This window comes from Dromiciops gliroides, chromosome 2 (assembly GCF_019393635.1).
Source record: "Dromiciops gliroides isolate mDroGli1 chromosome 2, mDroGli1.pri, whole genome shotgun sequence".
In the NCBI taxonomy this organism is placed as follows: domain Eukaryota; kingdom Metazoa; phylum Chordata; class Mammalia; order Microbiotheria; family Microbiotheriidae; genus Dromiciops; species Dromiciops gliroides.
Genome location: NC_057862.1, coordinates 194,137,362 through 194,159,902, shown reverse-complemented (window position 1 = coordinate 194,159,902; position 22,541 = coordinate 194,137,362). Strand labels below are relative to the sequence as shown.

General features: G+C 36.9%; 2 protein-coding genes across 2 annotated transcripts in view; one reads left to right on the top strand and one right to left on the bottom strand.

Annotated features, from left to right (window-relative positions):
• UBR1 (ubiquitin protein ligase E3 component n-recognin 1) overlaps nt 1-22,541 on the top strand; it is a 138,118-nt gene that overhangs the window by 78,432 nt on the left and 37,145 nt on the right. Inside the window, exons 15-23 of the mRNA XM_043980565.1 lie at nt 75-255; nt 2,435-2,496; nt 3,271-3,381; nt 4,607-4,672; nt 4,946-5,047; nt 5,623-5,686; nt 9,466-9,590; nt 11,542-11,594; nt 14,341-14,447. Of these exons, the coding sequence (XP_043836500.1) occupies nt 75-255; nt 2,435-2,496; nt 3,271-3,381; nt 4,607-4,672; nt 4,946-5,047; nt 5,623-5,686; nt 9,466-9,590; nt 11,542-11,594; nt 14,341-14,447 (871 nt within the window). The remainder of the gene's footprint in view (nt 1-74; nt 256-2,434; nt 2,497-3,270; nt 3,382-4,606; nt 4,673-4,945; nt 5,048-5,622; nt 5,687-9,465; nt 9,591-11,541; nt 11,595-14,340; nt 14,448-22,541) is intronic.
• LOC122743873 (syndecan-4-like) lies at nt 18,437-19,151 on the bottom strand. Its single transcript, XM_043989082.1, has 2 exons — nt 18,971-19,151; nt 18,437-18,813 (listed from the first exon to the last, which is right to left on the bottom strand). Exons 1-2 carry the CDS (start codon nt 19,149-19,151, stop codon nt 18,491-18,493), a joined length of 504 nt encoding a protein of 167 aa, XP_043845017.1. The 3' UTR covers nt 18,437-18,490.

Sequence of the window (22,541 nt, the reverse complement as noted above, 5' to 3'; positions counted from 1 at the left end):
ATGTTTAGCAAGTTTTTGCTGGACAGAATTAAATGGCTGTCTTGTTAACATTCTTGTATTTTGTCTGTTTTTAGGAAGAGCTCTTGTTAGTGGCATATAAAGACTGCTACGAAGCTGTGATGAAATGTATTTTAAGTTGCACTCCTTCTGAAAAGTCTCCAATTTACTTGTATGGCCACACTTTAGAATGCAGGCCCTACAAAGTATCTGTAGATCCTGTCAGCATTCATTTGCCACTCTCCAGAACCCTTGCAGGTGAGTATCTTTCTGACTTGTTACATGATCTTTGGGTTTTTTTGTATCCTCAAGGTGATAAAAACCTCCTCTTGCTTCCAGAATAGGTCTTTTTTCATAAAGTTCTTTTTAATTCAGAAAACCATGTTCCAAATGTCAGTCTAGGAGCATAATCTAGTTCCCTTTATCATAGAAGCTAAGCACAAGTTGACTAGAGAGATATCTCTATCTAGATACCTTCTCTGTCTCAGTCTCTTTCTATATATATAAATGAATATATGTAGTTATATATCTATACACCTCCCTCTCTTATCTCCAACTGTGTGTGTGTATTCATCTCTATATTATCTAGCTTTATATAGAGATCTATCTGTATCTCTAGAGATAGATCTGTACCTTTTTCTCTCTCTCTGTCTCTGTCACTGTCTCTCTCTCTCTCCTACTGTCTGTCTGTCTATCTATTGAGATCTCAGATAGCTCAAACTCGTACTTATATGTAGTGTGACTTCATTAGCCACTTAGGAAACTGGGGATATCAAAGTGCCTGGCACTTTGAACAACAGATCAGTAACCCAAAAAGGGAGGAAATAAGATTTTTGAAAATTCAGGAGGATACTCATTTGCTTTGGGCCCTGAGAAGTTAAATGATTTGCCCAGGGTCATACAATCAGTAGATATTGAAGCAGGACTTGAATGTTAAGAGCCCAGCTTTCTATCCACAGTGAGAACCTGTGCTGTCTCTCACCAAGTATTGTATGTCATACATTGCTACTTGCCCAGTTCTATCTTGAGCTTCTTACTCTCTTTAACAGACTGTAGATCATCTATAAGAACTTTTCACACTACACTTTTGAGAATTCTATTTTGACATCTATGTACCTAATCAAATTTAAACAGAAATAAAGATATAGTTGTTTATTTTTGATACTTCCCACTGTCCAATTTCACCATCATATTGCTACTGCCACTGTACTTCCCACTCCTTAAAAAAAAAATGCTTGAGCAGATTCTATAATATCCGGGCAGTTCTCCTTAATAATTTCCTGGAATATGATGTCTAGACTCTTTTTCTGATCTAGCTGCCCCTCAACATTTTTTAAAATGAGTATTAAAAACTTTTTACATGGAATTGGAAAAAAAGTTTTTTTTAAATGCTTGCATTTGTCTTTGAGTCCTTATATTCCTTTATTTCTATTTTCAGTCATTCATATAATTGTGATGGGTTTTTTAAATTGGTGATAGATTCAAAATATATCCCCTTGTGTCTCTCCTTTTGGGTGTTGATTGTTTCACACCTGATAGTCTATACTTCCTTTAGACTTAACCTCATTAAGTGACTATTTTCAGGCAAAAATCAATATTGAGCCTCCTCTATTACATCCAAGTGATAACAGTAAGACCTTGCACATAATTCTTAACATCACATTATTTTGTAGCATTCTAACTCATCTTAGTAAGAAAAATGTTTTATCTGTTTTCAGATCTCTTCTAAATGTGGATTAAATTTAGAATAAGCTCCATATTTTTGTATTTATTTATTTATTTATTTTTTGCGGGGCAATGGGGTTAAGTGACTTGCCTAGGCTCACACAGCTTGTAAGTGTCAAGTGTCTGAGGTCGAATTTGAACTCAGGTCCTCCTGAATCCAGGGCCGGTGCTTTATCCACTGTGCCACCTAGCTGCCCCCTGGCTCTATATTTTTGTGTAAAATATAAGTATATCATTCCTTAAATTTGTTGTTGTCATATATGTGCAATATACATATATATATTTAGTACCCATTGCCTCTGAGTGATGTCCAGTCATAAACTATAATTAATGGAATTGTGATGTAATGAGTACAGGATTTGGAGATAGAGAACCTGAGTTCACATTTTCCCTCAGTCACCTGCTATCTGTGTGGCCTTGAAGTTCTTTTTCCTCTCTGGACCTTGGTATCTAAATAATCTAATCAAATAAAAGAGGAAGTTGTATTTGATGATATTTATTGTCCTCTCCAGCTCTAAATCTGTTACACTATACTGGCATTTATTAATCTTGATTAAAAATGAAGTCAGAAATTCAAAGATGGAATATTTGAAAATAAATACTGTCAATAAAAAGCAAACTTTTTAAAGGTTCACTTCATCGTTAAGGTGTCAAATTGACTTGAGCAATATTAGTTGGATTTTGTTACAGTCACTTCTCTTTCATGTTTTAGGTCTTCATGTACGTTTAAGTGATATTGGAGCCTTTTCAAGATTGAATGAATTTGTGCCTTCAGTAAGTGTTTGCTTTAAGTGTTGATTTTTCTTTATTTTCTAGTTCTAAACATTTCCTAGTTGATAAATAGTAAAGAATATTATGAAGAAATAATGAAGAAGCAAAAAATGGACACCTTGAAAATACACTTGACATTTTCATTTAGAAAGTTGTTCTGTGTGGCATGTTGAAATTACATTAGAATTTTATAGCTAAAATTGACCTGAGAAATCTGTAGTTTGACTTACCCATTTTAAAGATGAAAAAGTTGAAACCCAGAGAGGTCAGATGAGTTGCCTAGAGTCACAAGCCAGTTAGTAACAAAATTAGACCTAAAACCTAAGTCTTTTTCTTTCTGGTCCAGTGCCCTTTTTATATCACAAAGTATTTAAATCTTTACTGTTTTGTGTGAGCTGTGTCAGGTTACTCATGAGACATGTTTCTAAAATTTTTTTAAATTAATTTTTATAAAAATGTACATTACACTTAGAATTTTTTCTCTTGTGAGCATGCCTTGCCATTGTTAAAGGGTAATCCCAAAGGAACCCAAGTTATTCTTCCACCCCTCCTCCCAACATTATCTTCCATTTTTTTCTCAGTTAAGTTATTCTAGGCCCATAGGGCAAAAGAACAATAGCAGGAAAGGTGGATAGGTTATCACCACACCCAGTTTTCCCAAACTGCTTGCCATATGTTACCAGTTTCACTATATTTTCAAAATATACAAACCTGTCTCTACAGATAAATCTACTTAAATTAAAATGCTACTAATCTTGTATACTGTCTCCTTTTTAGGAAGATTTTGAAGTGGAGTTGCTGGTAGAGTTTCCATTGCGGTGTCTGGTTTTGGTTGCCCAAGTTGGGGCTGATATGTGGCGAAGAAATGGTCTTTCTTTAATTAGCCAGGTACATCAGTGTCTACTCTTCACATTTACGAATCTGAACAGTCTTTCAACATTTTTTCATTAATGAGTCTCCATTTGCAGTAAGGCTAGTCCTCAAGCAGCAAATGGGGCATATTGCCAGGCCCATTTTTTAAGCCTTTCTTGAATAGTAAAACCTGTGAGAGCTTGTACTCTACTGGCATGGTTTTCAAGAACTTTTGCCCACATCATGATGAAGGATCAGACTAGGACTTCAGTAGAGAATAATTTCACATGTTGAATTCATTCATTCAAACAAGCATGTATTAATTACCTGCTTTGTACCAGACACTATACTAAGGGCTCAGGATACAAATACAAAAATGAGACAGTTCCTGCTGTCAGGGAGTTTATGTTCTGTTAAACAAATAAAACCACTGATCCTGATTTACAAAATCTACTTTGTTAAGAATAAATAAATCGTCTCAGTCTTGCCTATTGAATTCTTTCCTATCCTTTAAAGCCCAACTCAAACATCCCTCCCAGGAAGCCTTCCCTGGTCCACCCTGGGATTAAGGGAGAAAGTAATGACTTTTACCCTTTTGCCTCATGGTATTCTGGTTTATAACTCCTTAATACACCTATCATTTATTATTGTTTGTTTAATTATCTTTTTTTTTTTTAAGCTCGATGGGCAGGGGAGTGGGGGGAAGTCATATTCTCTCTAAACTAATTATTTTCCTTAGAGATAGTACTCTACACAGAAGAGCTCCTTAAGAAATGTTTGCTGATTGGCACATGGGTCACAATTTTTATATTCAAAGTTGTCTTTTTGCAGTCTGTTTATCTCACAGTATTGTGCTCTCTCTTCTTCATTGTAAAAGGGAAGGAAAAATTTTGAGAGGTGGCCCTCAGTAGGACTAGAGTAACTGCTAAGCATTAAAGATTCATGAACCCCCAAAGAAAAGAGCAAAGGGATTAAGACTTATCCATTAATACAACTTCCCTAACTTCTTATTGTCCTTAGATAATTTCTAGACTTTGTTGTTGTCATTCATTCATTTACTCATTCAGTCGTATCCAACTCTTTGTGACCCTGTGGATCATAGCATGCCTATACTGTCCATGGGATTTTCTTGGCAAAGATCCTAGAGTGGTTTGCCATTTCCTTCTCCAATTTCCAGACTAGTAAGAATTGTTTGTTGATGTTGTTAATCTTAATTAAAATTTCTTCCTTTTACATCTATTTACTTGTTTTTATGTTATAGGTGTTTTATTACCAAGATGTTAAATGTAGAGAGGAAATGTATGACAAAGATATCATCATGCTTCAGGTAGTAATCTCTTTCTAATTATAAGTGGTATTCATTGCCGTATTACTCCTCAGAATCTTCTGTACTTAAGCTATTGTTGTTATTTCTTAATTTTATCAACTTTTATTTCATTGTTGTTATGGAATATGGTAGAATAATAATGAAAACTGCTACTGGATAATCTTGCACTCGCTTCTTTTGTAATTTTCCTGACAGTTTATGTGAAAACCAAGTTATGATTATTAACAAATGAGAAATTTTATGGTTATGTATGTTTCTGGGTATATCACACAGATTGGTGCATCTTTGATGGAGCCCAACACTTTCTTGTTATTGATACTCCAGAGATATGAACTTATTGAGGCTTTTAAGAAGCTTGTCCCCAGCAAGGACCAGGTAAGTAACAGAACAGGGTAGGTGAAGTCATTCCATCAAAATCAGTTTTGAACATCCTTTTGTCATGGTTTCATTGCACTAAGTATTTAGGGGTTACAGTGTAAAAAATGTAAAAAAAAAAGTAACACAACTATTTGGAGTGTCTTGTAACACATTAGATGACAGGACAAGACATTACAAAGCTTTTAAAAACAAACAAACATTTAATCAAGTATTGTAATGATCACTTGCTACAACTGAATATTTACTTTTACAAATTGAAATATTCTCCCATTTTAGGTCACAGCCCTGAATCCAAAGCTACTTTTTCTTCCAACTCAGGAAGGAAGAAACTAATAATAGAGGAAAGAAGTAAAGGTTAATTAGACTTAGTTTCACTGTTGAATGTTCTTTTATAGAAAGCTAATAATATAGGGGATACATTCTTAGCCTTTTAAGGTTGGTTATCATTGCCCTGTTGCCACAGTCAGAGTCTGGAAATATGGAAATAAATGAACCATCAAACTGACCCAATATGACATTTTTCATGTTTTTATGTTCTAATGTAACTGATTTCTTTTTTTAAAATTCTATAGGATATGATTAAACAATATAATGCACTAATGGAAGAAATGCTTCAGCTCATCATCTACATCGTGGGTAAGAATCTTGAAGTGACAAGATGAAAACAAGTATTTTGACTGTTAGATGGAAATTTCATAATATAGCTGCAGTTAATCTAAATATTCCTTGATGGGGGCAACTAGGTGGCACAGTGGATAAAGCACCAGCCCTAGATTCAGGAGAACCTGAGTTCAAATCCAGCCTCAGACACTTGATACTTACTAGCTCTGTGACCCTGGGCAAGTCATTGCCCCCCAAAATAAATGAATAAACAAATGAATGAATGAATAAATGTATGTCCCTTGATTAGCAGAAATCAACTTAGAGGTTCTGAATTTAAAACTCAAGGACAATTTCCTTGCTTGGCAGCTTGGGTAGAGTAGAAAATACTGAATCTGGACGTTAGAAGACCAATTCAAGTCTCAGGTATTCTCAACGAGCTCTGTGACCTGGGCCAAGGCACATGATCTTTCTGAACCTCAGTCTTCTCATCTAGAAAATGAGGAGAATAATACTTAGTTGTCATATTTACCCCTTTGGCTGTGGTTGCATGGATCAAATGAAATTAAAATATGTGAAGTGACCTATAAAGCCCATATGAATGTGAGCTATTGTTAATTCTTGATCTATTTCGAATAACTGTTTGCTAAGTAATCACATATTTCAGCAGATGATGTAGTTAAGCTGTCCTTGCAAAACAAGAACTGTACATTTTGGTCTTTAAAAGTATGTATTATTACACTTTCCTGCTCCCTAACCTCAATCCACAAACTATATAGGCATTAGAGGTTGAAGGTGAGAGAGCAGTAAGTACCAAAGGAAAAATATAGAAAGATAGTCGTAGAATTAAGATATAAAGTTATGTATTTAAGGCATTTTTAGTTTGACAAAACTGCCAAACTACTAAGACTTTAGGAAATGCTTTTTCTTTAGTGGAGATAAAGAAAAGCATTCTTAATATAATATTATTTTCAGTTTTAATATTTTTGTTTTGAATAGTTAGAGTAATATTCATGTTTTTACTTTTTTATACAGAAATATGTGATTAGAAGAGAGGCATGTATGGTGTAATAGATAGGGAAGAAATGTTCTAGTCAGGAAGTCCTTGGTTCATGTCCTAGGCCGGTTATATCAAATTCAAATAGAAACAGGCCCCCTAAACCATACAAGCATTCTTGTACCTGCATATTAACTTAGAAAATCACATATAAACTTTATCCATGTTCTTTTGTATTTTTAGTTTATTAAATATTTCCCAATTGTATTTTAATCTCTCTGTGTATCTCAGGCCTCCATGCCCATGTGTTACTCCTTTGCCTTAGGCAACTTTCCAGGACTATAAGTTGCTGACTAGTTTTCTATCTGCATTGTTAAGGGAAGCTTCTTCCCCTGTAGTTCCCAACACCAGTTAGATCAGAGGGCTGGGCAGCCCCCTATCCCATCCCTACCCCACAAAAAAGATTATTTGAAATATGATTGATAAAAGACTTATTATATTTTTAAGTATAAGTTCATTTGGTGGCCCAAATATCTTCAGAAGAGTTTTCATAATAAAAGGCAGTGTGCTACAATGTAATGAATGACTCCTGGAATAAGGGTCAGAGATGTCGCTGATCACTCTGTTGTCCCCACTGAGTCTGTGATCTTAAAGAACTTTTTTTATTTTCTTCTGGGTTTCAGTTGTCTTATTTGTAAAATTATGATTTTGGATTGGATAAGCTCTAAGGGCCTTTATGGCTCTAGGATTATCTAAATCTGTTTAGTTCAGCAAATATTTACTATATATGTCATGATGCAGAAGACATCATCCATGTCCTTATGAAGATTATAACCTAGTAGCAGAGGGCCACTTTTTGAAGTCGCAAAGAGCTGGAAACAAAGTAGATTCCTATCAATGGAAGAATAGCCAAACAAATTGTGGTACATGAATGTAATGAAATATTACTGTGCTATAAGAAATGCTATAGGACAATTAGGTGGCACAGTGGGTAGAGTGTGATCCCTAGAGTAAGGAGGATCCGTGTTCAAATTCAGTCTCAGACATTTACTAGCTATGTGACCCTGGGTAAATTGAAAGAACAACCACTAAACAAAAATGAATGTTGTGCAATTACAAAGAATAAGATTGGCCCCTAGGAAGACATATGAAAAGTCACCTTCACCCCATTCCTTTGCAGAGGTGGGGGAATCAACAAGTATGGAACATTGCATATGTTCTTAGATTGTGTATGTGTGTATGTGTAAAATCTAACAACATATGCAGTGTTTATTTAAATATGTAGGGTAGGGGGCAGCTAGGTGGCACAGTGGATAGAGCACCAGCCCTGGAGTCAGGAGTACCTGAGTTCAAATCCGGCCTCAGACACTTAACACTTACTAGCTGTGTGACCCTGGGCAAGTCACTTAACCCCAATTACTTCACTAAAAAAAAAAATTAATAATAATAATTAAATATGTAGGGTGGGAGGAACACATGGAAGAAATTTAGATGATGTAAAGATATCAGTGAAATTTAATTTTAGAAAACATAGCACAGTGAAAAAAGGAAAAATGTAGTTCCGTTGTAGAAGAATTGAAATAAAGTCTGTGGGAACACAGAACAGAGAGATGGCATTTCAACAGGCTAAGCAATTATAATTATTATCTGAACCAAATGTGCAATCATACCTGCTATCAATACATAATGGTTAAAAAAAAAAGAAGAAAAAAAAATACACAATGGTAGTGGCAGGCAGATAATTAAATTCTGTTGGCCTACAAGTTGTGTATTACCTATTTAAGTATTTTTCTCCTAAAAATCTCAGATAACTCATTTCCTAGGGTCAGTTGGACCTCACATTGGATGCTTAGGCTGTAGATGCTGGGAGCAGTTAAGTAACTTGGTCAGAGTTGTGCTTAAGGATCGCTCTATTTAGTGGAAATTTACTTTACTTTACTTTAGGGTAAATTTCTGAACTACAACAATTCCATTAAACAAGGGATCCTTCACATGACAAGGCCAGGTGCTATCACAATACCACCATGGAAGCTTCAGTGTGTATTGTTAATGGTAAGGATCTGAACTGAAGCTGGCATCTAGATGGTAATTGGAGAATGAGAGGTTCCCTTTTACTGCTAATAGGTTTATGTGATTAATGGCTGTGATGGAGAAGAATCTGGCTACATGGCTTCCTTTTCACAAAAAAGGGAGGGGAATTGTTTGTTAATAAAGGTATCTTACCTAGTTCTTTAAAAAGTGACTTTGTTTTGGGGGGTGAGGCAATTGGGGTTAAGTGACTTGCCCAGGGTCACACAGCTAGTAAGTGTCAAGGGTCTGATGCCAGATTTGAACTCAGGTCCTCCTGACTCCAGGGCTGACGCTCTATCCACTACATCACCTAGCTGCCCCAAAAAGTGACTTTTAAAAAAAAAGTCATTTTATTCCTTTTTAAGTACAGGCAGGTAAAGGACAAATTATTGATTAATGAAGTGTTTGAAGAAGAAGTGGTTCAGTGATATCAACTGTTCAAGTGCTCTGTGACTGATTTAAATTGACTAGAGGTTGTCATAATTAGAAATATCTTCTAATTTAATCGAGGAGACTTTGTAGTTTGAAGGATGGATAGATAGATGGATGAATGAATGAATGAATGATTATTAAATATTTGCTATTTTAGAGGGTTTAAATTTAGTGAACCTTTGTCATTTACCACACAAGCTGAGATTTCATGAAATGTTATTTGTATAAATGCCACATGGGCAATTAAAATTTAAATAAATAGTACTAGTATTCTAACATGCATTATTCTTCATTTTTCTTTTGTTGTTCCTTTTAGGAGAGCGCTATGTGCCTGGAGTGGGTAAAGTGAACAAAGAAGACGTTATCATGAGGGAAATTATCCACTTACTCTGCATTGAGCCCATGCCCCATAGTATCATTGCTAAATCCTTACCAGAGAATGTGAGTAGATTTTTTTTTGCCCCCTTTAATTAAAAGCTCTTCACATTTTAGGCCCCCTGGACCCTTGTTAATTATAAAAACCAAAGCTTCCTAAAAGGGGGGCTTTCCTGAAATACTGTAATTATATTTATGTCTGTGTATGCACAGTTCTCAAAAGTTTTACCACCATGTAATGGCTGCATTTTTGACACAGAAATTCAAAATCTTGTGCTGAGGCATGACAGAGTTGTAAGCTCTGCTGATGTAGGAAGTATTTTAACTAATAAAAATCAAAGCTCTTTTGAAATATTAAAAATACACGTATGTATCTTCAAGTTGTAGTCCCAAAGAATGTTATTATTATTATAGCCCATTATTTTTCTACTAAGATAATAACTCATTTTAAGGTTTATAAAGTGTTTTCCTTCATAACAATCCTGTGAGGTAGGTAGATAGTGTAATTATATTCACTTTACGAATGAGGAAACTGAAATTCAGAATTCTTCATACTTGCCTAGGACCATGCAGAATGCATTAGAGTGGGATTCAAACCCATGTCTCAACGCCAAGTACAATCAATATTATTTTAGTTACACCAGGCTGGTTTTGAATTAGAATAAAAATTCTTAAATGTGAAGTAGAATAGTAGTTGGTTCTGTTTTTTCTTCCTTCTATAGAGGAGGAACAGGCATATTTCTTGTATCAGTGGTTTGTTAGTTCAGATTATTTGTATGCCTTCACAATTTCATTATAACAAGAGTGATTTTTCCTGGTAAATTTCATAATATTCATCAAAATAATCTTCAGTGAAAGACTCAGTTTTGCTTATAAGTCAGGGCCACCTCAAATCTTTCACTTCTTACTGTGTCATTCATTTTTTAGTCATATCCAATTCTTTGTGGCCCTATTTGGAGTTTTCTTGTCAAAGATACTGGAGTGGCTTGCCATTTCCTTCTCCAGCTCATTTTATAGATGAAGAAACTGAGGCAAACAGGATTCAATGATTTGCCCAGGGTCACACAGCTAGAAAGTGTCTGAGACCACATTTGAACTCAGAAATAAAGAGTCTTTCTAACTCCAGGCCTGGCACTCTATCCACTGTGCCACTGAGCTGCCCCATCTTACCTTGAGAGATATGTTCATTTGTTTTTTAAGAAGCACATATTTCTAATATTTGTGATAGACTATAGATACTCAAATCTTATTTTTATCACTTAAAGAAATAAAATAAGTTTTCTTATTGTAAACAGCTTTTTGTGAAATAGCATCCAGAGACCTAACACTTAGAAACCTATATTGCCAAATAATAGCGTAAGCTTGTTAGGAAGAGTATTTGTGAGTTACATTTGAAAATCTACATAAGTATGCATTTTGGTATGGATCACAAGTTAAATTCTATATTTTACAGGTATTAATATAATAGCTTATGCATGCTTACTACTGTTGGTGATGATTATGTGAGAGGAAGTCAGTATCTTCGAAATATTTTATTTCAGAAATGTGAACAAAAATGTTTCCAACTTTATATTGCAGAAACCATGAGTGCTTCATATTCAGACCCAATAGTAAGGGTGTGTAGTAATATGAACATTAGAGAGAAATAATAGATAAATAAAAAAGGAAAATCCACCTTACTTATTGACTCATCCTCATACTTTGCAACAAAAAGATCCTTATACTTGATCAACTAATAATAATTTATGAAAAATTACATGATGTCAAACTTTACTAGAAGGTTGCTAACTAACATTGCTGTCTGAAACTTATGAGAGTTGAGTTGAGATTTGGGTTAGGAAAATTTTCCCCAAAAACTAAAATTTAATTTCCTCTTTTTTATACTGCAGATTGATTTTTATTATCATTTACAGAATAGTATAGTTGCCTGACAGGGTTGTGAAGAATTCTGTCATGTGAGTAACAGAAAAAGAATGACATTCTATAAAGGCAAATAACAAAAATATTGTTTCCACAGGAAAACAATGAAACTGGCTTAGAGAAAGTCATCAACAAAGTGGCTGTATTTAAGTAAGTGCTTAGTATTTATAGTTATTTTAAAAGTTAGTATGATCATTATTCATGTAATTTGTAGAATTTTTAAAAATGCTTGTCTGAACTTCCAGAATTGTAGATCTCCAAAATATTTATTTCCAAGCACACAAAGAAGAATTTAAAAGTTAATTCAGTATTATTAGAAATGGGAGATCTTTTTCATTTCTTTAAAAAAATATTTATTACAAAACCTCAAAAAAAAGGTATTTCTTAATTGTCTATTGGAATCATGGCAAAGCCAAATAATGTTAAGTCTTGGACATAGAACACAACAATTGTATAGCTATAAATTACCCTCTAGAGAGAGCCTATCATTTCTCCATTATAGCATTATCCTTTTGAGTTAAAAGCTTTTTTCATGTTCATAACTATCCTTTTCAAATGTAAGTACTTCTGAGGCTAGACATCAAATAATAAATTTGATCTCTGCCAAGTATTCCCCCCTCCCCCTCCAGTCATTTAGGTTCACAACCTCGGTGTCACTTTTACTAAAGCTGAACATCAAATTAGTTGCCAAATCTTGTTTGTGCTATCATATCTTTCAAATCTGTCACTTCCTTTTCACCTCTTGCCAGGACTGTTTCAGTAGCCTTCTAATTGTTCTCCTCACCTTTGCCAATCCATCTTCCACACAAATGAAAGCTGCTAAAGTGTTTTTCCTAAAATGATTTTCCTAAAGGTCTGACCATGTCATTGCCCTATTGAGTTTATTCGAATGGTTCCCTATTATCACTAGGAACAAATCTTTTTTGCTTCTTTCTATCATCTTTTTAAAAATTCTATTGTGTGTTGTTTTATAACATAATTATGATGATATTTGTAATGTATATAATTCATAAATTGATAATTTTACATATATTGGGAATACGTGTTCAGCATTTTTTTGTCGATGGGTTGGCATGATCAAAAAAGTTGGGACCTCTGGTCTAAACAGTAGGCATTCATTTTATTTACTTCATTTACCTTGTTTGGATTGTTAAGCTGGACTTTTAAGTGATTGCCCATCTCTTTTAGGAGTCTTTGTAGTGTTTGCTTTTATACAATCATTGTAACATCATCTACAAATAGGACCATTTGGACCAACATCATAATCTATAGGGAACCCTTCTTCTGCTTGCTCTTTGAACCTTACTCTGAACCTCCAGGACAATGACATTTTTTTCTTTTAGGGAAATAATTAATTAATTTATTTTATTTTGACAGAACAGTCACCAGGCAATCACCCTCTCCTTATTTTTACTTTATTTAAGTGGATCTGTATAGTCTTGAATATGGGTATTCCCTCCTGCCTCACCAAAAAAAAAAATAATATGGATACTTCCTTTGCCAGTACAGATCATAACTCATTAACATTAGTGGCCTGCCCCAGGCTGCTGATGGTCTTCTTCTCTTGACATTCTATGGATACCAATGGAACATTCAGGCCATACATTGTTTATTCTTTTTTTTTTTTTTTTTTTTTTGCGGGGCAATGAGGGTTAAGTGACTTGCCCAGGGTCACACAGCTAGTAAGTGTCAAGTGTCAGGCTGAATTTGAACTCAGGTCCTCCTGACTCCAGGGCCAATGCTTTATCCACTTTGCCACCTAGCTGCCCCCATTTATTCTTCATTTTACTACATGATCAGCCTATCTTTTTTTCATTTACTATCTATAGTGAGAATGCCTAGATTTTCATCCTTTATTTCCTCTAGTAGAATATCCACTCATTGGTTCCTAGACAGGTATCTCACATTCAGAATAGCAGAAGGTATTAGTGTTTGTAGGGGCAGGGCCTTGATCTATGATTTCAGTGGTGCTCTCAGGGAGACATTTTACATAGTTGCCTTCTCCATAGCATACAGTTTTAGAGTCTCCCTAGAGTATGGGCAGCTAGGTAGCACAATGGATAGAGCACTGGGCTTGGAATCAGGAAGACATGAGTTCAAATGTGACCTCTGACACTTACTAGCTGTGTGAACCTGAGCAAGTCACTTAGCCCTGTATGCCTTAGTTCTTCATCTGTAAAATGAATTGGAGAAAGAAATGGCAAACTACTCCATTATCTTTGCCAAGAAGATCCTAAATGTGGTCATGAAGAATCGACCATGATTTAAAAACAACTGAACAACAGCTCTTGTAACAAATTTTCATATTTGCACATTGAAGCAAAACAAATTCCTTTATTGGCTATATCCAAAAAAATGTATTTCTCAATCCATGCATGCCCTGAGTTCATCAACTCTTCAGGAAGTCTCTGGAATCATGGCTGGTCATTACATTCATCATAGTTCTTAAGTCTTTCAAAGTTGTTTGTACTTAGAGTGATGTATAAATTGTTCTGATTCTGATCACTTCATTTTACCATTATACCAATTGGGGTTAAGTGACTTGCCTAGGGTCACACAGCTAGTAATTGTTAAGTGTCTGAGGCTGTATTTGAACTCAGGTCCTCCTGAATCCAAGGTCAGTGCTCTATCCACAGCACCACCTAGCTGCCCCTTCCAAGTTTCTCTTAAACCATAAATTTCAGCATAATTGTATTCTTTTACATTCATATTCTATGCATAATTCCCTGTGGTTATCTACTGTAACAGAAGTTTCTTTTTCCATCAGATAAACTGAATGGGATATGATTGTTTTATTTTAAAGTTTTGTGGTTTATATTAATTTTCCAGTTTTTATTTTGTCTGAATAAGGCTTTTAAACATTATAGTTGATCTGCTTATTTTAAATCTTTTTTAGGAAACCAGGTGTATCCGGCCATGGAGTTTATGAGCTGAGGGAGGAATGCATGAAAGAATTCAATATGTTCTTTTATCACTACTCCAAAACACAACACAGCAAGGTAGGAAATAAAATCTAAAGGACAAGGAGGTGGGCATTACTACTTCCTTCTTTTTTCTTCTTCCTAAAGAAAATTGAACAAAGAATATAAAGGGGTCCCAACTTGGAAGAGGAATAGGAAAAACTAAAATGCATTTGAAAAATAGTTTTCTTTAAATGAAAATGTTTATTTTTTTAAGTTTTGAGTTCCAAATTCTATTCCTCCTTCCCTCCCTCCACTCTCCCCTTCATGAGGTAGTAAGCAATCAGATATTGTTTATACATGTGCAGTTATGTAAAACATTACCATGTTAGTCATTTTGTATGAGAAAAACTCGAGTGAAAGAAAGTAGAAAATAGCATGATTCAGTCTGTATTTCATCAATCAATATCAGTTCTTTTTTTGGAGGTGGATATTATGCTTTATCATCCATCCTTTGGGAGTGTCTTGGATCACTGTATTGCTGAGAATAGTTAAACCATTTACAATTCTTCATCAAACAATACTGTAGTCACTGTGCACAATGTTCTCCTGGTTCTGATCACTTCAGTATACATCAGTTCATATAAGTCTTTCCAGGCCTTTCTGAAATCATCCTGCTTATCATTTCTTATAGCACAATAATATTCCATTGTAATCATATACCACAACTTGTTTAGCCAATGTTCCGTCACAATCACATGCCACAGCTCATTTAGCCTTTCCCTAGTTGATGAGAATTCCTTTGATTTCCAATTGAAAAATAGTTTTACGTATTTCCCATATGAATTTTGAGGTCATTGTTTGATTTTGTTTTCATATATGTGTTTTTTAATTGTAAATTTAAAAAATTATGGCCTGTAAATCACATTGACAAAATTAAAGGCAGACTATGTATTTAAAAAACAAGCCCCGCCCCCAGTCAGATTTTTGGACATTTTGTTTTAAATAAATGTGTTTGTGTATATTAGTTTAAAAAGATGAACCCTAAAAATAATGTAGGGCAACTAGGTGGCACAATAGATAAATGCCAGGCCTGGAGTCAGGAAGACTCATCTTCCTGAGTTCAAATCCAGCCTTAGACACTAGCTGTGTGACTTAACCCTGTTTGCCTCAGTTTCTTCATCTGTAAAATAAACTGGAGAAGGAAATGGCAACTCATTCTAGCATCTTTGCCAAGAAAATGACTGAAATGACTGAACAACAACAAAGATAATTAATCTAGAATTCTTTTGGCTACTATTAGCAACACAGTGTTTCCATTTCTTTTCTAAATTTATAAATTCAGCAGGCAAACTCAGAATGTTTTATGCTTTCTTACACCAAGAATAAATAATTTGTGGGACTTTTTGCTATTCCACGCTGGGTTCCAGTAATGTAGGAATGTTGAATGGGCATCACTATTAGTTTTAGTAACTTTTATAGTCATTAAAATGTACTAGTTGCGGGGGCGGCTAGGTGGCGCAGTGGATAAAGTACTGGCCCTGGATTCAGGAGTACCTGCATTCAAATCCGGCCTCAGACACTTGACACTTACTAGCTGTGTGACCCTGGGCAAGTCACTTAACCCCCATTGCCCCGCAAAAAATAAAAAAAATAAAAAATAAAAAATGTACTAGTTGCAAAATGTTTCCTGCAAGATGACTTCTTGCATTTCTAAGAAGAAAAGCAAGTCCAGGAATAGTAAAGTCATCTCCTAGAAAAACAAATTCCTTTTATCTAAATTTCCTATTGCAATTAAATTATGAAAGTTTAAGTGCCTATAACCTGACCTCTTTTTTAAAAACAATTTTTAGTGATATCTTTTGCTTGTATATTGTCTGAATTTATCCATCCCCTGAAATCCAACTTTTAAAATAAAGAATTTTTTTTAAAGAAGAAGGGGGGGGGTGCAGCTAGATGGCGCAGTGGATAGAGCACCGGCCCTGGAGTCAGGAGTACCTGAGTTCAAATCCAGCCTCAGACACTTAACACTTACTAGCTGTGTGACCCTGGGCAAGTCACTTAACCCCAATTGCCTCACTAAAAATTAAAAAAAAAAAAGAAGGGGGGGAAATCAGCAAAACTGATTAATACTTAGGAAAGTCTAGACAGTGCTCCACAAACCGCCACCACCCCCCACCTCCCAGCTTCTAATTAAAGCAGAAATCCATTCACAGAGATAATCAAGTCTCTTACTCTTCTACCTATTGTGACATGGGAACTTAACACCAAGCTAGGAGTGGTCTACAGAGGAGAACACTTCACATTCTATTCTCCCCTTCCTACCCATACTCTTGTCCCTTCTTCAACCAGGACTCCAATTTTATGAGCTAGGGAATGTTCCCCAGAGTATTCTCAGAGCAACTAATAAAGAGTTGGAAGAATGTGAAGTCTAAACTATTTAATTTTTTAGATTGACACACCTCTGTTAATTATTGAGTCCTTTTGATTGAACACACTGGTTGTCAAAATGTGTGTGGCCCATTAAGGTCCTTTAACTGGTAGGCCTTATATATCAGTATTTATAATATGATAGCATTTACATTTATATTTTTGGGGCAGCTAGGTGGTGCAGTGGATAGAGCACCGGCCCTGGAGTCAGGAGGACCTGAGTTCAAATCCAGCCTCAAACACTTAACACTTACTAGCTGTGTCACCCTAGGCAAGTCATTTAACCCCAATTGCCTCACCAAAAAAATTAAAATAAAAAAAATAATAAATCACACACTTTACTCAAAAAATATATCTCTCTATCTAGAACTGAGAAGAACAATATATTACATACTAAGAAAAACAAAGGCCCACCATTACTTACAACACCAACACAATTTGGGATCTGCAGAGACCTATTTTCTCAATGTGGGAGGATAACCATGGAAAGGGTTGAGGTTGAAGATAGTGTATGAAGTATCAAAAAGGAAGGGATCAGAGAGGTAAGTAGTGTTCATAAATAATTTAAAAATTTCATAAAAATCACACCCAGGCTCTCCCCTCATTTCAAACAAAAACAAACAAACAAAAAAAGACACATAAATAGGCCACAGCAGGTGCTAGGAAGATGCTGGAGGCAAGGCCCACCCAAGCTGGTATCTCCCACCATGTACCAGGGCAGGAGCAGCCTCCACCTCAAGGAATGAACTCTTTAAGAATTGGAAAGTTATTTTTTCAAAAGTTCTTAACTTTTTTCTTCTTAAGAGAAAACTCTACAAATCACTTCTATATAAGTATTCACCTGTGTTTGTATGCTCTCTTTACCTACCCACCCTACCCCCAAAAGAAATTATAAAAGGAGTCCTCAACAGGCCAGGTACAACTTAACTTGTCTCAAATCTTTTTCTTTTTTTAAACACAAGAGCTGTTTCCCACTATCTCTTCTCCCTGACATTAGTAGTGCATTGCTATGGGTCATGAACATCTCTATTTAATAGCTCAATCTCCCTCTCCTCCACCAATTGCAATGTCTTGAAGATATGGGGTAGTCCTGGCCCACCCCTACATGAAAGGACAGCTTGACTTGGACAGAAATGCGAGACCTATAAGGGCCCTGCCTACACTGCCAAGAAATGGTTGGGATCCATCGGAGTCCATCTAGTTCCCCTCTCCCTTCCCCAACTGTGCCCACAAACCAGACTCCAGAATGCCCAGTATTAGACCAGGCATCATAAAATTCTAAGATCAGAGCAGGAGGGGGTTTCAAGAGATTTCTAAGAGATCTAAGCTCAGACATTCAGGCAAAATTATTGTCATTTTTCATATGAAACAATTGAGGCTCAGAGAGATACAAGGAACTGGTAAAGGGATGGGGGGTGGGGGGGAAGAGATGAGGAAAAGGAAAATCTTCTTATATAACCTATCCCCCACCAATGTAAAAGCACCCACTTTGTGGGAAGAGGGGGAAATAAGCAGAAAGAAACAGTGGAGACTCACTGGCTGGTCAGTAGCTCCCCCTCCCACCGAGAGGTGCCAACCCTCCCCTCCCTGTCCCACCCCTAAGTCTATGCTCCTCTGTGCTCACTGGAGGGCCTCAAGCTAGAACTCGTTGGTAGGGGCTTTCTTGTAGATGGGCTTCTTGCCCAGATCATAGCTGCCTTCATCCTTCTTCTTCATTCAGTAGATCAGCAGCAGGACCAGGAATATGTCAAATAGGAGACCCATGGCACCACCAGTGATCAGAGCTGCCAAGACTTCCATCTTCTCAAAGATGCTGCTTTGGGCAGTGCTTGACATCGCCACTTTGTTGCTTACATTTTCTTCGTAAAGGGAAAATCTCTTCCTGAAGATCTCATTCTCCTCCAGCTCTTCATTGTTCTTAGGATCCTGGCTTGAAGGCTCCCCTTCCTCCAGTATGTGGTTATCCAGGTCCAAGGGCTCAACTGTGTTAAGGAATGTCTCAGATGACTCAGTATCATCCATATCTCCTGAGCCTGACAGTTCAAAGTCATGGAGGCAGCTAGGTGGCACAGTGGATAGAGCACTGGCCCTGGATTCAGGAGGACCTGAGTTCAAATCCGGCCTCAGACACTTAACACTTACTAGCTGTGTGACCCTGGGCAAGTCACTTAACCCCAATTGCCTCACTAAATAAATAAATAAAGTCATCAGTTTCTTTTTCCAGAAGGGCCCCTCCCATGTCATCATCTGGCAGGGCCCCAGAGAAGTAGTGAGCTTCATAGAGGTCCCGGGGGTCCATCACTTCCATCTCACGGATCCATTCGGCTATGGCGCTGGTGGCCAGGAGTAGGAGGGCAAAAAAGCTGAGTGGGGGCATGGTGCCTGCCAAGCAGGCTGGTGTGTGTGAAGATTAAGCTAGGAATCCGCAGAAGTCGTGAGGATTAGATCTTAAACAATTGAGTAAGAATTTTTGAAGAAATAAGGTCAAATAGATATATATGTAATTTGGAAAGATTTAAGAGTTCTGCTTTCTGTGGTATTTTGAAACATTTAAGTTATAGCCTGCATGTATCAAGGTAGTGGTAACCCTTTGGCCTGTTGTTAATGTTTGTTAAAGATAGAATTAGATAAAGCTGTAACAATATGGGAGCACTCAGATTCAGATAAACTATGAGACCTAGATTTTGATATTCCTTTTATTGTTAGTAATGAATGGGATGGGAAGTACACCCACTGACCCCTGTAATAGAGACTCGAGGAGAAAGGAGGCCAAAGCATTGATTTTATTTCCTTCAAAAGAAAGGTGCACCACACTCACTGGGACAACCAGGAGGTGTGACACACTGGGATTAGGAAACCAAGCAGTTTTTATACTCTTTACAGACATCTAATTTGAGTAAAATGCGGTAATTGGGTTCAGCAATAAATCATTCTCCTGAAATGTTAGATTATTTTGTAAAATTTTCTGTTTCTGCAACAATGTATCATGTCTACATAATGTCTCAGTGCAGACTCTATGAAGCAATTTTTAAGTTGATATGCCTATATTTAGAAAGGGAGATAGTAGCTTCCCATTATTGCCTCTCTCTAGAGAAAAAACAGAGAGAGAGAGAGAGAGAGAGAGAAATAGGGGGCTCTAAGGGGCTTTAAGACTTTGAGATCAGATCACTAGGCCGAAGGGGGGGGCACTTTCCATCTCAGTGGAGGGTCATATCCCTATGTCCCTCTCAGTAAGATCAGAACCATAAGATTTGAGGTAGCTTTTACCAAATGGAATAGTTATTGGGGGAGTAGAATTTGAGAGACTGTACCAATTTGTATCGAAATTTTAATAGGGAGATCTGAGGAGTCTCTACATGAAATTTGAAACCTGAGAAGTAAATCTACTGAAGAGGTGCCCTGGAAACAAGACATCTTCCAACTGCCCCAAGAAAAGTAGTTCCAGAGACCAGACGGTTATATGGAACATCTGAGATCCAAGATGAAATTGCTAACTGAATGAACACTGGGAGTGTGTTACTGAAATTACAAAGAGACTTGATATTAGCTAATGCTGTTAACCATCCTTGGTGTTGTAGTCTCAGTAGTCATTGAGATTTGTTCCTTGTGTTATACCTGGGGGCTGTTACCGAAAATACAATGAGGATAGAATTTTCCAAGGAACAAAACCAGTCTTGAAGGGACACTGTACAGGGTATTTCTGAACAACTGGCTGTAACTAGCAAAATGGCTTGGGAAAACAGGATGTTAGCAGAAAACTCAGGGTTTGAGACTACCTGGATGGGATGGATGGAATCCTGGTTTGGGAAATGGAAAGGTTTTGTTGCCTCTATCCTCACCACTCCCATCATATAGACAGAGGATGTATTCAATAAATGGAATGAGAGGAGCAAACTAGTCAAAAAGCAATTGGATATTTGTCATAGAGACTTCCCCAGGGAAATGTAAGAATTGGTACACTCCACCCAGCTCCCTGCCCCCGCCCCCCCCCCAAGCCATGCCCCACTCAGCAGGGATATGTGGGTTCCTCCGCCCAGGCAGGGGTTCGAAGGGAAACTCCTTATGCCAGCTAGCCTTGAGCATGGCCCCTGGGGCGCCAACAAATTAGCTTGGGGCACGTGGGCTGAATTTCCCGGTATATTCAGGAGCCAGGGGTAGTGAAAGAGAGGACGTAGTGAAGACTGAGTGAAGGAAGACATAGTGAAGAAGAGCAGAGGTGGGAGTCACACAGTCGGTAGAAGAAGGTCAGGAGGAGATGCAAGGGGGATGCTATGGAGAAAAGAGGTGAGAGATGAGGGAAGATATTTCATGGTGGCAGGGAGGAGATTTCACACCCACAGCTGAGAGGAAATGCAGGGGGATAGGAAGTAGCCGAGTTTGTTGGCCAAGGTTTCAGGTCCTATATCTTTCTTTCTTTTTTTTTTTTCCTTTTTTTTTTTTTTTTTAGTGAGGCAATTGGGGTTAAGAGACTTGCCCAGGGTCACACAGCCAGTAAGTGTTAAGTGTCTGAGGCCCAGATTTGAACTCTATCCACTGTGCCACCTAGCTGCCCCTTGTATATCTTTCTTTATCCTTATCTCTAAGTCTATTCTTATCAATAAACCCTGTCTTTGTTGTTAAATTGAAAGAGGCCTTTTCTTGTTAATCTGGGAGAAGTAGTTTGGGAGGGGACAGGACCTTACAGATTGGCCCATATGGGGTTTAAAGAACCTGGGGGATCTTTAGAAGCTCCCCTTACAAATCGACTTAGGCAGCTAATAGCCTACAGATAAGCAGCTAGCAGCAGTCAGATGCCAAGTCAGCTAATTTGAGCTATAGAAACTTTCAGATAGCCAGCCAGCATGGAGTTTTCAGATAAAATTTTTTCAGAAAGTAGAGGCAGACACTCAAATGCTAATATTCACAGATGAGGGTTAATTCACAGGTTCATAGAGACTTCCCTTGGGAAAGTAGAGCCAAATACTCAAATGCTAATATATACAGATTTAGACCAAAAAGAGATATTCAATAAATGAAAATTAGGATTGGGAATACTGTGGATCAGATTAGTTAGTTTTTGCGCCTAGATTGCAACCCTTGAGTAATCAGAGTAGCGATGAAAAAGGGGAGGGGCCATTTGAGTTAGGGATTAGGGGATAAAATGGAACCTGCAAGCCCCCATTTTGGGGCACCCATCAACTGCACATTGGGCTGCCCATTCTTGTGAGAATGACAATAAACGAGCCTTTGTCACATCGCTGCTGAGTTCCAAAGAATTATTGAGCAAGAGCCATTTTTCTCACACTCCCCTCTCCCCTTCCTGAGTCAGTAAGCAATCAGATATAGGTTATATATGTGCAGTTATGTAAAACATTACCATATTGGTCAATATATGTGAATAAAAGAAAAAAATTAAAGAAAGTGAAAAAAATAACATTCTTCATTCTGTGTTCAGTCAATACCAGTTCTTTCTTTGGAGGTTGATAGTATGCTTCATCATTAATCTTTTTGGATTGTTTTAGATTATTGTATTGCTGAGAATAGTTATGTCATTCATAGTTCTTCATCAAACAATATTGCTGTCACTGTGCACTCTCCTGGTTCTGCTCACAAGTCTTTCCAGGCCTTTCTGAAATCATCCTGCTTGTCATTTCTTATAGCACAATAATATTCTATCATAGTCATATAGTACAGCTTATTCAGCCATTCCCCAATTGATGGGCATTCCTTTGATTTCCAATTCTTAGCCACCACAAAAGAGCTGCTATAAATATTTTTGTACAAATGG

What these genes read in the sequence shown, in the direction of transcription:
- LOC122743873 (XM_043989082.1), bottom strand. Translation starts at nt 19,151, where the DNA reads ATGCCCCCACTCAGCTTTTTTGCCCTCCTACTCCTGGCCACCAGCGCC. An exon ending in AGAAACTGATGACTTTATTT is followed by an intron (nt 18,814 to 18,970) that starts ATTTATTTAGTG and finishes ATGACTTTGAAC; the next exon opens with TGTCAGGCTCAGGAGATATG.